The sequence below is a fragment of the Chiloscyllium plagiosum genome, chromosome 3, assembly GCF_004010195.1.
Source record: "Chiloscyllium plagiosum isolate BGI_BamShark_2017 chromosome 3, ASM401019v2, whole genome shotgun sequence".
NCBI lineage: Eukaryota > Metazoa > Chordata > Chondrichthyes > Orectolobiformes > Hemiscylliidae > Chiloscyllium > Chiloscyllium plagiosum.
In genome coordinates, this window is record NC_057712.1 from 49,182,164 (window position 1) to 49,194,759 (window position 12,596).

At 40.5% G+C, this 12,596-nt stretch overlaps 1 protein-coding gene across 10 annotated transcripts in view; it reads left to right on the forward strand.

Annotated features, from left to right (window-relative positions):
• The window catches only part of adgrb3 (adhesion G protein-coupled receptor B3), an 814,402-nt gene that overhangs the window by 319,610 nt on the left and 482,196 nt on the right, over positions 1–12,596 (forward strand). For 8 of the 10 annotated variants that reach the window (XM_043681622.1, XM_043681628.1, XM_043681636.1 and 5 more), the window contains exon 3: positions 8,111–8,242. The exons of the other annotated variants lie outside the window; for them this stretch is intronic. In XM_043681622.1, the coding sequence (XP_043537557.1) occupies positions 8,111–8,242 (132 nt within the window). The remainder of the gene's footprint in view (positions 1–8,110; positions 8,243–12,596) is intronic. 10 annotated transcript variants of the gene reach the window in all.

Sequence of the window (12,596 nt, forward strand, 5' to 3'; positions counted from 1 at the left end):
CTTATGCCCGAAACGTCGATTCTCCTGTTCCCTGGATGCTGCCTGACCTGCTGCGCTGTTCCAGCAACACATTTTCAGCTCTGATCTCCAGCATCTGAAGACCTCACTTTCTCCTCGAAGATATAGGACAGCTGTCAGACATAGTTTCTTTACTCAGAGAGTAGTAAGGACTGTAATGCACTGCCTACAACAGTAGTAGACTCGCCAACTTTAAGGGCATTTAAGTGGTCATTGGATAAACATATGGATGAAAATCGAGTAGTGTAGGTTAGATGGGCTTCAGATTGGTTCCACAGGTTGGCACAACATCGGGGTCGGAAGGGTCTGTTCTGTTTTATGTCCTCTGTTCTATGTTCTATGAACAAGAAAACCCAGTCACTGGACAGTAATACTGACCTTGCCCAAGGTGACCAGGACATTGACTCCAGGAAAATAAACTCTCATCCCATCACCATTAAATATTCAAAATCTGTCACTCCATCCTCTCATTGCTGCCAAACAACAGCTCCCCCCCCCCCCCCCGTGATAGTGCGAGATGGATCTCTGCTCACAAACCTTGATTAAATTGGCAATTCAGTTGGTTTTGGACCCTCCATGTGCAACGTCAGAACAGATTATTTATTAAAGTGAGGGGATTTTCAATCCAAATGTAAAACCACCTTTTCTACTTACTTCTGTTCCATCATCATCTTTCAACAGGATCCACACTTTACTTTTCTCACCTTCCCTCATTTTCCCTTCCTACAACCTTGCTTTTCTTTCATCTCCATAACCTCCTACTATTCAAGTCTTCTACTTTTTTCATCCCATTTTGTTCACATGCTTCATCATCCAAATTTCAACTTCTTACCCCCTCCCTCCTTTGATTTTCCCCATTCCACCTCTCCTTCTCTCTGTCCACTTATCTCACTTTCAGTTGATTTCTCTTCTGACCTTCTACTTCCCTGTTTCACATAAAAGCTATCCTCTTCTGTGTTCCTTATATCTCATCTCCACACATTCTCTGCCTCCGTCTTCCTCATCCCACTCCTACAGGATTCTTCCCCTTCACTTTCCCTTGCCCCATCTATAGGGTAGGGGGATGGGTCTGGATGGGATGCTCTTCTATGGGTCGGTGTGGACTTTGTGAGCCAAATGGCCTGTTTCCATAACACTGGGATTCTAAGACTCTATGATTTTTCTACTGTCCATCCATTCTCCCTCTCCAGCCTTTCCCAACTGCTGGCCCTTTCTGCTCCAGCTCCTTCCTATACATTTCTGTCCTTATCTTTTTGTTCCTCCCACTTTCCATTTTTCTTTTGTCTCTGCTTTATTCTATTGTTTTCTCCTTTGTCCCTTCTTCCACATCCTTCTTCAGCTGTGGCTTGCACCTTCTCTGTTAAGATCCTTTCATCCTCTGCCATAGATCTGTCTTTATTTTTGCCTTTCCCATATTTGCTGTTTATCTCTTTGTCTACATTTGTGCCCACTTGGGAGCACTTGGTCTCTGCTCATGAAACATGATGGAACTGGTTATTCAGTTGGATATGGAGTCTCCACATGCAACGTCAGAGGAGATCATTTATTAAAGTGAGGGAAAACACTCCATGCCAAAAATTATTCTAATCTTCAAATTGCTAATAAACTCAAAAAAAGTGTATCATTGCACCTTCAAAAAATTTTCAGATCACAATGTAAAGCATCAATCTATTTGTTTGCCCACATTTCATGCTTTTAATGTTGATGATTCAAAGTTATGGGAATGAAGGCGATGGCGTTTCATTTGATTAGAGAAAGGTGACACTTCAATGTTGACAATGTGGGAGGACTGCCTACTTATAAAGATAGCAAAGAATTGAAGGGAACATATATTAGCCAATAAGAAAATAAACTTTAGGTTTGCATCTTAATGAGAAAAAGAGAGGAGAATTCTTTGATGTAATTAACAAAACAACCACCAGGAAATGAAGAGTTTTTTTTCAGACAGTGAATTGTTGCTATCTGGAATGCACTGTCAAAAAGAGTAGTGGAAGCAGTTTCATTAGGAATTTGAAAACGGAATCAGATAAAAACAAAGTAAGGTTGAGCTGTAGAGGAAGAGCTAACAAGAAGCATACAAGATTTTGAAGGAACTGGACAAGGTAGATATTGAGTAAAAAAGTGTGATGCTGGAAAAGCACAGCCGGTCAGGCAGCATTAGAGAGCTTCTTCATTCCTGATGACGAGCTTATGCTCAAAATGTCGACTCTCCTGTTACTCAGATCCTGACCAGCTGTGCTTTCCAACACCACACTTTTTGACTCTGATCTCCAGCATCTGCAGTCCTCACTTAGAGTTACAGAGTCATAGAAATGTACAGCACGGAAACAGACCCTTCGGTCCAACTCGTCCATGTTGACCAGATATCCCAACCCAATATAGTCCCACCCGCCAGCACCCAGCCCATATCCCTCCAAACACATCCTATTCATATACCCATCCAGATGCCTTTTAAATTAGCCTCCACCACTTCCTCTGACACCTCATTTCATGCCTGTACCAGCCTCTGCATGAAAAGGTTGTCCCTTAGGTCTCTTTTATATCTTTCCCCTCTCACCCTAAACCTATGCCCTCGAGTTCGGGACTCCCCCACCCCAGGGAAAAAGACTTTGTCTATTTATCCTATCCATGCCCCTCAGGATTTTATAAATCTCTATAAGATCACCCCTCAGCCTCTGACACCAGGGAAAACAGCCCAGCCTATCCAACCACTCTCTATAGCTAAAATCCTCCAATGTAAATCTTTTCCGAACTCTTTCAAGTTTCACAACATCCTTCCAATAGGAAGAATTGCACACAATATTTCAAAAGTGGCCTAACCAATGACCATACAGCTGCAACATGACCTCCCAACTCCAGTACAAAATACTCTGACCAATAAAGGAAAGCATACCAAACACCTTCTTCACTATCTTACCTACCTGCAACTCCACTTTGAAGGAGCTATGAACCTACACTCCAAGGTCTCTTTGTTCAGCAACACTCCTTAGGAACTTAGCATTTAGTGCATAAGTCCTGCTAAGATTTGCTTTCCCAAAATGCAGCACCTTGCATTTATCTAAATTAAACTGCATTTGCTGCTTCTCAGCCCATTGGCCCATCTGGTCCAGATCCTGTTGTAATCTGAGAAAACCCTCTTCACTGTCCACAACACCTCCAATTTTGGTGTCATCTGCAAACTTACTAACTGTACCTCTTATGCTAATATCAAAATCATTTATAGCAATGATGAAAAGTAGTGGACCCAGCACCGATCCTTGTGGCACTCCACTGGTCACAGGCCTCCAGTCTGAAACATAACCCTCCACCACCACCCTCTGTCTTCTACCTTTGAGCCAGCTCTTTATCCAAATAGCTAGTTCTCCCTGTATTCCATGAGATCTAACCTTGCTAACCAGTCTCCCATGAGGAACCTTGTCGAACACCTTACTGAAGTCCATTTAGATCACATCTACTGCTCTGCCCTTATCAATCTTCTTTATTACTTCTTCAAAAACTCAATCAAGTTTGTGAGACGTAATTTCCTACACACAAAGCCATGTTGACTATCCCTAATCAGTCCTTGCCTTTCAAATACATGTACATCCTGTCCCTCAGGATCCCTCCAACAACTTGCCCACCACTGAGATCAGGCTCACTGGTCTATTGTTCCCTGGCTTGTCCTTACCACCCTTCTTAAATAGTGGCACCATGTTAGCCAACCTCCTGACTTCCGGCTCCTCACCTGTGATTATCGATGATACAAATATCTCAACAAGGGGCGCAACAATCACTTCCCTAGCTTCCTACAGAGTTCTAGGATACACCTGATCAGGTCCTGGGGATTTATCCACTTTAATGTGTTTCAACACATCCGGCACTTCCTACTATTTCCCTACATTTTATATCTTCCATGTCCTTTTCCACAGTAAACACTAATGCAAAATACTCGTTTAGTATCTCCCCATCTTCTGCAGCTCCACACAAAGGCTGATCTTTCAGGGGCCCTATTCTCTCCCTCATTACCCTTTTGTCCTTAATGCATTTGTAAAAACCCTTTGGATTCTCCTTAACTCTATTTGCCAAAGCTATCTCATGTCCCTTTTTGCCTCTTAAGTGTACTCCTACTGCTTTTATACTCTTCTTAGAATTCATTGGATCTATCTTGTCTATACCTGACATAACCTTCCTTTCCTGTAATAATGGAGAGATAAGTTAGATTGGGAGGGATCACCTGTGATTTCTTTACGTATAGGAATGTGAAAGTCAATAAGAGCCAGCATTTCATTGGTCACTTTTCCAAAGGCTTTCAGTGCCAATGAAAAGCCATTAGAACTGACATAACACACTGCAAATTCATACACAGCAATACCCTTGAAAACTTCTTGAGAAATGCATCAATTCATCAACTCATTGTTTTTGCGGATGTTGGTGGAGATGTACATGATGGCAACACAACTCCTCTGATCTCCTTCAAACATTGCTATTATTTTTTTCTCATAACTACTCTGAAAGGGGGTTTTTATTCAACAAAATCTAGCTCTGAATTAAGTAGTTATGCCTCAGTAATATTCGCCTTATTCGACTAAGATGAATCTTTCTATTTTGCCTGTCCCTTGGTAAGGCAATGGGGATTATGATGCTCAGTTACCTTGATTAAATACAAGACAGATTCAATGAGTTGATTAACCCTTATCTGTGCTGTATTGCAAGATAATTTTTTAACTCAAATTCATTGAGTGGGAATTTCACTCACAGCTCTCTCATTCCAAGGTATGAATACTACCAGCAGCCATAGCTGACAATTAGAGATGCTTCAGTAGTAATATTCAAACTCCAAGAGGGGAAAGGGAATGCTATTGGCTTGGATAATGTCAAATCTGAGCCTAATGGAAGAAGCTTTAGCAGCAGAGATACGTCAGAAGAGATTGTGATGCAAGTAATTTCAATGGGAACAAGAAGGCCATCCAAATACCGTGGAAGGTGCAGATCTGAAATATAAGCAGAAAATTTCTGGAAATTCTCAGAATTCCTAACAATAGCTGTGAAGACAGCAACAGAGTTAACTTTGATGACTCATTCACAAACTGTCTTCATCGTAAGATGCTACCCAAAAACAATGGTCAAAATAAATTTGACATGAAGTTACATACATCAGTATTCGACAGTTGAGCAAAAAGGATTTAAGAGATGATAAGGAGACTTTTGAAAGAGGAGAGAGATGCCAAGGTAAAGGGATTTTGATGGGGTGTGTCCCAGAGTTGAGGGTTCTCATGTAACTGAAGGTATGAACACCAATAGTAACGGAAGTTAAGGATGTTAAGGTCAGGGGGAAAAGGACCAAGTAGGTGACCACCAAAATTAGCCCACAGCTGCTGATTGTGCCACTTGTAGAGGCAACAGCTTTGGAAAAGCTATATCAGCTTACTTTCATTGGGGATACGAAGGCGTAATTGTAGGCATAGTAATTCAACTATTCACCTCTGATTTTCCGCGTTGAGGCAGACAATCTGAAAGAAGCTGCTGAATGCAAGCCTGGAGATGCCTGTGCCTATACTATTTGGGAGCTGATGGTGCATCACATGAGGATTTTTTAGAATTTTAGAAAAATTCCCACTTAGCTGTTAACTCTGAACATTGCACATCTTTTGCCATGCTTTTGTCAGTTCTGTAAACAGTTGTCTTCACAGCTGACTGATCGAAGGAATAGAAGGAGGTTTTCAGCTCTTTATGTCTGTTCTGCTATTCCATTTGATCATCACTGATTTATTCCAACTCCATTTACCTTAGTTCTGTTACACGTTGTATCCGTACGTAAATGGTCTTTGTGCATGTATTGTAAATTTTCCAGTAATAGTTGTTCCAGTGTATAGAAACCTTTTTTGGGGAGGCCTTTGACCGGTGCTGTTCCACAGGGACTGGTACTGGGTCCATTTTTGTCTGGCATTTATGTAAATGATTTGGAATAAATGTAGGAGGCATGGTTAGTGAGTTTACAGATAACACCAAAATTGGTGGCATAGTGGTTAGGAAAAAAGGTCATCTAAGATTATAAAGAGATCTCGATCAAATGGGTCAATGGGCTGCGGAGCAGCAGATGGAGCTTAATTTGGATAAATGTGAGGTATTGTATACAGGGACGGGGCATACACAATTAATGGTAGGGCCATGGGTATTGTTGTAGAACAGAGAGACTTGGCGGTTCAGATAAAAGGTTCTTTGAAATTAACATCACAGGCGGTTAAGAGAGTATTTAGCATGCTTGCCTTCATTGCTCATACTTTTGAGTATAGGATTTGGGACGTCATGTTGAGATTATACAGGACATTGGTGAGGACTCTCTGGAGTACCATGTGTAGTTCTGGTCACCCTGTTATATTAAACTGAAGAGGGTTCAGAAAACACTTACTAGGATGTTGCCAGGAATGGGGGGTTTGATTTATAAAGATAGACTGGAAAGCCTGGGACTTGTTTCAGTGGACTGCAGGAGGTTGAGGTTATTGAGGTTTATAAAATTATAAAAGGCATAGAAAAAGTGAATGAAAAGACTCTTTTCCCTAGGGTGGGGAAGTTCAAAACTAGAGGTCATAGTTTCAAGGTGAAAGGAGAAAGATTTGAAAAGAACATGATGGGCAACCCGTTTACACAGAGTGTGGTTCGTGAGTGTAATGAGAGGAGAAAATGATGGATGCAGATACAGTTACAATGTTTAAAACACATTTGACTGAGTTCGTGAACTGGAAGAATTTCGAGGGATATCGGCCAAGTGTAGGCAGATGGGACTAGTTTAATTTGGGAACATGGTTGGCGTGGACTGATTGGAGTAAAGGGTCTGTTTCCATGCTGCATGACTCTATGACTCTATAACTGTAAATGCATAATTTATCTCCCAAAATCCTTAATTTTTCATATACTGTGCCTTGGACTAGTTATAATAGCAGGGCTTGCGGATTCACAATTTCTCTTTTTTTAAACATCAGAAATCCTGTTATATGCTCCTGGACAGCCGGTTCCTGCTGAATTCAGCACCATGGACACCAACCAGTGTTGGAGTTCATTGTCAGCTGTTCTGAAGACCAGGAATGAATTACATTACCTCAAAATGTGAAACAAAAAAAACCCCAAAAATCTGTAGATGCTGGAAATCAGAAACCAAATCAGAAATTGCTGGGAAAACTCAACCAGTCTGGCAACACCTATAGAAAGAAAGCAGAATTAGCATTTCGGGTCCACTGACTCTTCTTCAGAACTAAAGAAGATGATGTGCAGAAGGGTCAGTGGGCTTGAAACGTGAAGTCTGCTTTCTCTCCACAGATGCCATCAGACCACCTGAGGTTTTCTAGCAATTTCTGATTGTGAATCTGAAAGTATTATCCATGTAAAAGTTGACTATTTCATGTTGCTGAAAAATTTGGTCCTAAATAAAGATATTTACATGAGAAATTAAAGTGATTCCTAAAATTTTAATGTCATAAATCTGTTCTCCTACCTTCAGCACAAAATAGACAAAACTAGAAAAGGATACCAAGAAGGAACTCACTGACTGGGACATTCCACCATGCCTGTATCAATCAGTCCAGGCTCCCTTCAGACAATTAAACCTAGCCCAGGAATCAGCATAGTTCCTACTTGAAAACATTCAGGCTCTGCACCAACTACATTAATGGATCAATCACTCCAATACCTTGAGAGGCTAGAAACTGTTTAATGTCCAGTCAGTCTTTAATCTTCTGGGAGTTCCAACTCATGTCTTCTGGTCCTCTTTAATCCATTAGTTATAGTCTTTTGAGAGAATGCACAAGTGAGAAGCGGTGGTAGGCCATTTGATCTGTGAACATGGAAATTCTAACCTATAATCAATTGAGAAGCATAGACCAAGATTGGAAAGTTGTATTTCAAACACAACAAGGCCTGTAATGCATTGATCAAGATTGGCTTTGAATTTATTGAACTCACTGGGGGACCAGAGGAGAGAGGCTATTTCTATTGTGTTCCAATACTTTCACTCACTGTCACTGAACCACTAGAATATAGCAAGATTCAAATTGCCATTGCGGGAACTATTTGAGAGTGCTTCTCGGTGGCAGCATTCTGATGTGCTCTTCTTCTGTAGGCCTGGGACATCTGAAAGCCAGAACGTTATGTGACTCTGAGAAAGCCAAGTCTTCACAGCACCAGCTATGCCGAGCGCGGAGACAGGTACCTGCACCTCAGAGGGTTGTGCAGAATGAGGAGGTGGCACTGGGTGAGTGACAGTCTGGATGCAGAATGGTGGTGGGAGAAAAAGAGCAGGCCCATACTGTTGAGACTGAGGTCCAGTATAATCCCTGCCTCAGCTGCTGTAGCTCGAGATTAGTCTCACAACATAATTATAACAAGAGATGGGTCTCTGAACAGGATCAGTTATAAGAGTCACTAAAGCCCTTGTAAAATATTCTGACCTGTAGAATGATGCTTTCCATTTGCTTCTGTGAGAAATGGTGTTCTGTTCTACAGTACATGGCAACTACAAGTGTGTGGTTAGCCAAGCCCCATTGATACAGATCTCAAACCCAGGCTAATGAATGCCCAGGTTGCTGTTATCAAAGCCTAAGTCTTCAAGTCAAACCTCCTATCACATCCAACTTGACATGCTGAGGAATCAGGTTACTCTCCATAGGTTTACCTCTCTGCAAATCATTAAATATACTCGAGGGACAGCCTATTACTAAAGGCATACCAGTATAAATGAAAATGCTTTCTGTCAGTGTGATGCCACTTCAAGCTAGTTCAGTATTTGATGTAAAATTACATGGGATTTACAATACAGAAGCAGACCATGTGGTCCAGTTGGTCTATTGCAGTGTTGATGCTCTCAGCTCTCTTAATCTCACTCTTCCAGTATCCTTCCATTCTTTTCCCTCCCGTGTCTTTACACAGCTTTATCTATCTTAAATCCTTCAATATTCATCTCAATATAGCAATGAACTCCACATTCAAACCAGTTAAAGACGTTCTCCCGAATTCCCTATTAGCTTTATTTGTGGCTTCTTTATACTTATGGACACAGATTTAAGACTCTTTCATAAATGAAATCTTCTCTATATCTACTCTATCAACCCCCCCCCACCTTATAATCTGAAAGATCTCCATTACATCACCCCTCAGTCTTTTTTTCTGGCACAAGCTACAATGCTCATGGGAGACTACCAGCGCAGTGAACATTACCTATTTAGGCTTCAACACAGAAGGGTAAATCCCAAAACAGATCTCACTGAAAACCTTCAGCCAACAGGCTTAATTCCTTCTGCAGGGAATGGCAATACACCAACTCCATGGAGGCAAAATTAATCAATATCATGGATCTGTCCAATTTAATTGAATTAATTGGCTGCACTACATTCAAGCTTTGTCCAAAAAGTTTGTTCCTGACTGTATACAAACTGTTAACAGCACAGCAGATGATATCCACTGATGGCAATTTAAAATGAGTAAGATATTGAGCAGGGGGAAGAGGGTTGAACAAGTTGTTCACAGTTACATGTGGAAAAGAGGAACTTTCAACAGGTTCACTTGATTAAGGAAGATTTTCGAACTCCCACTTCATTCATTCTCCCATCTACTCAGCTCCTGCAACCTGTTCTAACCTAGCTTCTGGACTACACAATGCTTTTATGAACTGTGAGTGTTACTGGCAAGTTTAGCATTTATTGCCCTTCATCAAATGCCCTCATGAAGGTGGTGGCCTTCTTGAACTGTTAGTAATGGTTGGGTTGTAAATCCTCCTACTGTTCTTTTAAAGGAAGATGTTCCAGGATTTTGACCCAGTGATATTGCCTAGTGAGCTGCTTAGATGGTGGTGTTCCTATATATCTGCTGCCCTTGTCCTTCTAGGTAGTAGTGGTCATGGCTTTTGAAAGTGCTATCAAGGAAACGTAATGAGTAACTATAGTGTATCTTGTAGGTGGTACACACTGTTGCTACTGCGCATCGATGGTGAAAGGACTGAATGTTAAAGATAATGGACAGGATACCAATCAGGCAGACTGTTTTGTCCTGGATGTTGTCAGATTTCTAAAGTGTTGTTGGAACTGCACTCATCCAGGCAAGTGGAGAATATTCTATCACATTTTTGACTTGTGCTTTGAAGATGGTGGACATGAAATGGGAGATGAGTTACTCTCCATAATTTCTGAATTACTTATGTTTTTTAATATGCTATTAGAGAAGAAGGCAGCACTGATGGAGGATTCTTTATTTAAGGGAATTGAGGGGCGCTTATTCGGATATAAATGTGACACCAGGATGTTGCCTCCTCAGTGTTAGGGATGTTGTTGAATGATTGCAATACATTCTTCACAGAAAAGACAAACAGCCAGAGATTGTGGTCCATGTTGAGTACAAATGAGAAAAGGTAGATAGGCAAAAGTAGTCCTGCAATCTGAATTTAGGAAACTAAGCAGAAAATTAGCAAATAGAATCTCTAAATTTTGTAATCTCTGGATTATTACCAGTGCCATGTCCAAGTAAGCATAGAAATAGAAGGCTAACACAAATGCATGTATGAATAGAAAGGTGTTGTAGTAAGGAAGTCTCTAAATTTCTGGGACACAAGGACTGGCTCTGATGGAGTTGGCACCTGGACAAGCCATCTATATTGCATCTGAACAGAGCTGAGAATGAGTTGCTTGTGGCCATTTTGCTAGTGCTTTTGGGGAGGGCTTAAGTTAGCTCAGCTGGGGTGTTGGAACCAGTAGAGAATATCAGAAAATAGTAGGGTGCACAAAATGCTGAGCGAGGTATTCCAGACTAGAGCAGAGAATATAGTTTAGTAGGTGGAGTTTCCGACAAAGGAGAAATGAATGAAATGTAAATCAGAGTTATACTGCAAATATATGAAAGTAATAAGATTGACGAGGTACAGGCACAGATTGCCTTGTGGCATTATGATGCTGTGGGTGATAATGGAGATCTGGCTGAAGGAATGGCAAGACAGGATGTCAAATATTCATGGTTACAAGGTGTTCATAAAGATTAGAAGAGAGGGAAGAAATATGGGTGTATTTTAGATAAGGAGACCATTGCAAAACAGCAAAAGAGGATGTTTCAGAGAGCTCAAGAAGAGAATCAATTTGGTTGGAAATAAGGAGGAAAAAGGGTGAAATTACATTGCTCAATATACTTTATAGACTACCAACTGGGAAGAATCTAGAGAAACAAATTTGTAACGAAATTACTGAGAAGTGTAAACATCATAGAGATGTTATTATTGGGGACTTTAATTGCCCTTATATCAACTGGTATAGTAATTGTGTTAGGGTCAGTAAGGGCCAAGTGTTCCTAAATTCTCCTCACATTCAGGAGATTTTACTACAGAGTATGTGCCAATCCAATAAGAAAGCAGGCATTGCTAGATCTGGTTCTTAGGAATAAGGTAAGCCAAGTAGGTCAAGTAACAGAAGAATCAGTGTGGATTTGGGAGGAGAAAATCATGCTTAACTAACTTGTTGGGGATTTTTGAAGAGGTAACAGAGAGGGTTGATAAGGAGAAAACTATTGATGTGGTGTACATTGACCTTACACAACAGACTTGTGAGGAAAGTATCATGGAATAATAGAAAGAGTATCAACTGAATACAAAATTGATGAGGAGTAGGAAACAAAAAGTAATGTATAATGAATAGTTTTCAGATCGAAAATGGTTTATAGTGGAATTTCCAGGAGGTTTGTACTTGGACACTTGCTTCTTCTTATCTTTCCTGTAAAAAAATCTCAGTCTTGGTGTGAATGGCGCAAATTCAATGTTTGCAGATTACCCAAATCTTTGGTGAATTGTAAACTGTGAGGACAGTATGGAACTCCAAAAGGATGTTGTAATGTTGATAGAGTAGAGAGATAGGTGTCAGATAAAGTTCAAGGCAGAGAATGGGGAGATGATGCATCTGGGTACAAAGAATATGTAGAGAAAGCATAACATAAAGACTGGGGCTCCTGTGGTGCAGTTGCAGTATCCCTGTCTCTGAGGCCTGGGTTCAAAAGCTACCTGTTCCAGAGATGTATAATAACATTTCTGAACAGGTTGAGTAAGATTAATATAATTGGTCAAAAAATCTAAAATAAAAATTACTATTCTAAAGGATGTGCAGGACCATGGAAACTAGGTGTATATGTATATAAGACATTAAAGGTGACAGGAAAGTAGAGACAACTGTTGGTAAAGCATACAATGTAAGAACATAGAGTTTATGGTCAACTTGTATATGATATTGGTTAGATTTCAGTTGGAGAATTGTGTACAGTTCTGAAGAGTACAGAAGAAGTTAACAAAAATGAGGATGAGGCACTTTAGTTATGTTGAAAGATTGGAGAATTAGGGACCATTTTCCTTGGAAAGGAGAAGACTAAGAGCAGATTTGCTAGACAATTTCAAATCATGAAGAGTTTGGTGAAAGTGGATACAGATTGAGAACCAGAGAGCAGACTTAAAGAATTTTGGGAAAGAAGCAAATATGACATGAGTGAGCATTTTCATAGTGAGTACTTATGGTCTGGAATGCACTGTCTGAAAGTATAGTAGAGATGGCTTCAATTTACTCATTCAAAACAACATTAGATGATTA